General features: G+C 43.9%; 1 protein-coding gene across 2 annotated transcripts in view; it reads right to left on the reverse strand.

Annotated features, from left to right (window-relative positions):
• Positions 1-3343, reverse strand: part of LOC119354884 (importin beta-like SAD2) — a 14712-nt gene extending 11369 nt beyond the window's left edge. For both annotated transcript variants that reach the window (XR_005171319.1, XM_037621635.1), the window contains exons 1-5: positions 3135-3343; positions 1508-1643; positions 1347-1434; positions 316-468; positions 8-170 (exon numbers count right to left, since the gene is read on the reverse strand). Coding sequence is in view for 1 of the 2 variants with exons in the window: in XM_037621635.1 (XP_037477532.1) it covers positions 8-170; positions 316-468; positions 1347-1434; positions 1508-1643; positions 3135-3224 (630 nt within the window). In the remaining variant the exon portion in view is untranslated. The remainder of the gene's footprint in view (positions 1-7; positions 171-315; positions 469-1346; positions 1435-1507; positions 1644-3134) is intronic.
• Between the last annotated feature and the right edge of the window lie 524 nt (positions 3344-3867).

The following is a 3867-nucleotide window of genomic DNA, read 5'->3' on the forward strand; positions in this document are numbered from 1 at the left end:
AACGTACATAAATTGAGGACCAGAATATTTTGCAGATCAGCTTGATCAAGTCAGCAACTTCAATTGGAGGATTCACAATCTGGACAAGTGTGCTGAATATATTCAACAAACGAGGAAAACACTCCTCAACAATTTGATACAAAGGTATCCTTTCCTCCTCTGATTTGAACCTAAACCATGAGGCATATAAATAGGATAAGTGTGCCAACTCATATAGAAGTAAAACAAAAGCATTGTGCTGCAATGTCATCAAGACCAACAGCAAAATTTCAGTAAAGATTTATGATAGATGGAAAAGGTGGTATGTATGCTCACTCATATTTCCGGGATAGGATCCTTAGCACATAAAGTGCTCCGAAAATTTGATCCTGTGATTCCATGTTATGTGTAACCCAATGTAGAAGACTAGGCCACTGCTCAGGGTAATCCGCAAGGATCAAGGTCTTGATACTTTCTCCAAGCTGTGCTCTAAAGATATTCATGAAAGATGTGTCAATTATCCATATGTTTATCATCAACAAATGCCAAATGTTATGCTTCCGCCATTAAGAAAACTTATATAAGACAAGAATATGTGAACCGGTATGGCTAGCCAAAAAAAATTACCATGTGGCCACATTACAACTTGAGAAAGTACTTTGCATAATGCTTCTCTACAAATGGAGGTTTAATACAGAGAAAAAAAGGGAACAGATGCATTCAAGAACTAACAACAAGCCAGCGTCTATTATTACCCATAATGTGTTTCATGAAGGCAAAGTCAATATTTTTTTACTACATATTGCTTCTATTAGAAACAAAATGGAGCTTCAAGCAGCATAAAGAAAAACATAAAAGCTTCATTTTTAATTGCAATTAGCTGGAAGATGAAGTATAAGTAGGCCGAAACTAAAATTGGTCGACATTATTTTCCCTCCATTGGAGCTCTATGGTGAAGGCGGAGTCACCCGTTCGAGGCAACCGGTGATGACGATGACGCTTGCGACTCCTCGGCAAATGTCTTTCTTCTTTGCACCTTCAGGTTTCATGTCGGTGGCCAGATTGGCCGGTGGTGCCCAGGTCATATGGGTTGGGTTGTATCGGTTTTAGCTCGGTTTTCCGTCAATTAACCGGGCAATTCTCTTCTTCTTAATCAACAAAAATGGCAAGTCTTTTGCCTCGTTTCAAAAAAAAATACACTATTGAAAACTACAGGCACTAGAATTCAGTTTATCTGGTAAAAAACTGACAATATAACAAAATAACCAAAAACAATGAGCAGTACAATTGTAGCAAGCAGCTATGACAGTAAAACGTTACTACTTGTTAAGGAAAGGACAGGTGGATTGCGGCAAAGTTATTTTTACCTTAGCAGTGGAGGCAATTGAGTAACAAAGCCCAGTATATTCTCACGAACCATAGACTTGTCACCTTCTGGAATTTTACGTGTTTCATCTACAGAAAGGAAGAAAAATTGTCAAGTTACCAAAATGAAGGGAACAATGCCCAGGTATTACCCTCCACGTACCAGGATCAATAGGTGACCAGGCTTTTGAAACAAAGTTCTTGAAGTGAATGCTTGCGACCTGTCTCACAGCCATATCACAACTTCCATCGACGATGATCTGTAACAATCTCACCAGATGTTGTTGCGTATACTGAAGCTGCAGGAATCGCAGGAACTTCAGTACAAGGGTCCGAAATGAAATAACATATGCATATAGCATTGCAACATGTATAGAACAAAAAAGACAGGAAACACTGAATAAGAATGAACAATACAAAACAAAATGGCCAGCTTAGTTAGAGCATTCTGCATTATTCCTTTGGGTATGTTAACAAGTAATGCACTGTAGTTAATCCATTTCTCATTCTTGGAAAAGGGGTAGCTATTCATCAATCACAAACAAATGCAAATTAAGTTTCTAAGAAAAATAAGAACATGGCAATATGAGCTGCTTTGCAATTTTCTGGGTACATGGTAACTTTCTATTTCAAAATACTAAATCTTCCATGAGTGTTGGTTTTGGCTCAAATTCTGTTAGCGCATATTGTAGTATTGAAATTCACTATTATACAATAAAAGAACAAAAACAAGTTTGAACTTCAGAAAACACAGCAGCAGTCGCTTCATATATGATTAATAACTATAGGCAAACACACTTGCAATAGGTTATTAAGGCGACCGGGTAGATTTGTCTGTTCTGTATACAGATCAGCTCGAATACAATTTCAACACTGATGGTCTTACACTCAGTGCGCTCTCATGAACAATAATTTCAATTACATAATATGTAAACAAGCACTGTCCAAAATGCAGTGCACTCGAGAGCGTCATTACAACAAACATAACGATATACCAAACAGCTCCTTCTATGCACAGAAGTTGGCTAAGAAACTCTCTTTACAGACAGTTCGTCCAAGTGGACGTGTGCGGATAGCTAAAAGAAAGGATATTATCACTCTGCTCCAACAAATTTACAATCTTGTGAAAAGATTTGACTGCATCCTTACAAAGCATATAATATTATGACATTAAAAAGGAAGGGAGCAAACAAGCACCTCTGTGATGTACAAATGTTCATCGTTAAATAAGTGCTCTGTGTGCGGAGTACATGATTATATGCCACTAAAAGATTTAAATTTTATATGCTGTCTTATAGTTTCAGGTGTAATGGCAGCCTGCTTGATTGAACAGGTTGCTAAGCCTACCAACTCTGAGGTGTTCATGAGCTGGAAGTCAATAATGCCACTCGCATGAGCTAATAACACTGAGCATAGCTCCACAACAAAGTCGAACTAGATGACAACGGACAGCAAGCATCAAACCGGTCCAGAAGTGAAGCTCATACAGATAACCGGTTCAAACTGATCCAATTCAGCAACCTAGCTCCAGATCACGGAAAACATAGCAACAGCAATCAACTCGACACGGAACAGAGAAGATGCGTTGACGTGACTGGTTCGATTGAGCAGGATTCCACGGCAAAACGCACCAGCGGAGGAGGCGCGAGGCAGTGATCCGACGAACCCCTACCCCCAATCCAACCCCTTCCGCCACGGCAGGAACCCCAGGCTCCCGATAGTGGCGTCAACGATGCAAGCAACGGAGCGAGAGGCTAGAGCGGCATCAAGGCGGCAGTGGAGGGGCTAACCTGCTCGAGGCTGGCCTCAGCAGCTTTGCGCTCCTCGGGGGCGTGGCTGAGCGCCGCGCGCAGCACCAGGGTCAGGTTGGACAGATCCATCGCGGCGGGCCGGCCGAGCTCGAGCACCGACGGCGGCGGCGGGAGGGGCGAGGCCGCAACCCCGAGCTAGGGTTCTCGATGGGCGACGCGGGGTGGTGGAGAGGGAGGGGGCGGGTTGGGGGTGGCGAGTGGGGAGAGTCGGGGTCGCCTCCTCCCACTTCAGGAGGGCCTCGCGGTCGCGGAAACCTGGGGAGTTGAGAAGCGTGCGTGCGTGCGCGCCGCACCGTGCCGTGCGTGCTCGAGGCAGAGAAAGGAGGGGTGGATCAGTGGAAGTGGTGGTGGGTATTTAAATCTAGGGTTTGGTCGAGGGGTTTTGCTCGGCCGAGCCCGAGCAAGAAGCAAGCCCGGCCTGCTGCGCGTGTGCCGCTGCTACGACCACCCCCACCGGCCGGCAGCAGCAACTTTTCTGGGGGCAAAGGCCCTCGTCCGAACCCGAGGCCCAGTATTAAGGGTGAAATTTTGGATCCGATTTATATACTCCTAGATGGATAAATGTTCATACCATATCAATATTTCGCATCCTTTTGGATTCAGAGGTCATTTATAGGAGCATTGCACGTGTTGCGCCCTAGTGTCGTCACGTGTCCCACTTTGTTGAAGTGGTTTTTTTGGACGAATTATTTTTGTAATTTTCTCGCTAAGT

This window comes from Triticum dicoccoides, chromosome 2A (genome assembly GCF_002162155.2).
Source record: "Triticum dicoccoides isolate Atlit2015 ecotype Zavitan chromosome 2A, WEW_v2.0, whole genome shotgun sequence".
Taxonomy (NCBI): Eukaryota; Viridiplantae; Streptophyta; class Magnoliopsida; order Poales; family Poaceae; genus Triticum; species Triticum dicoccoides.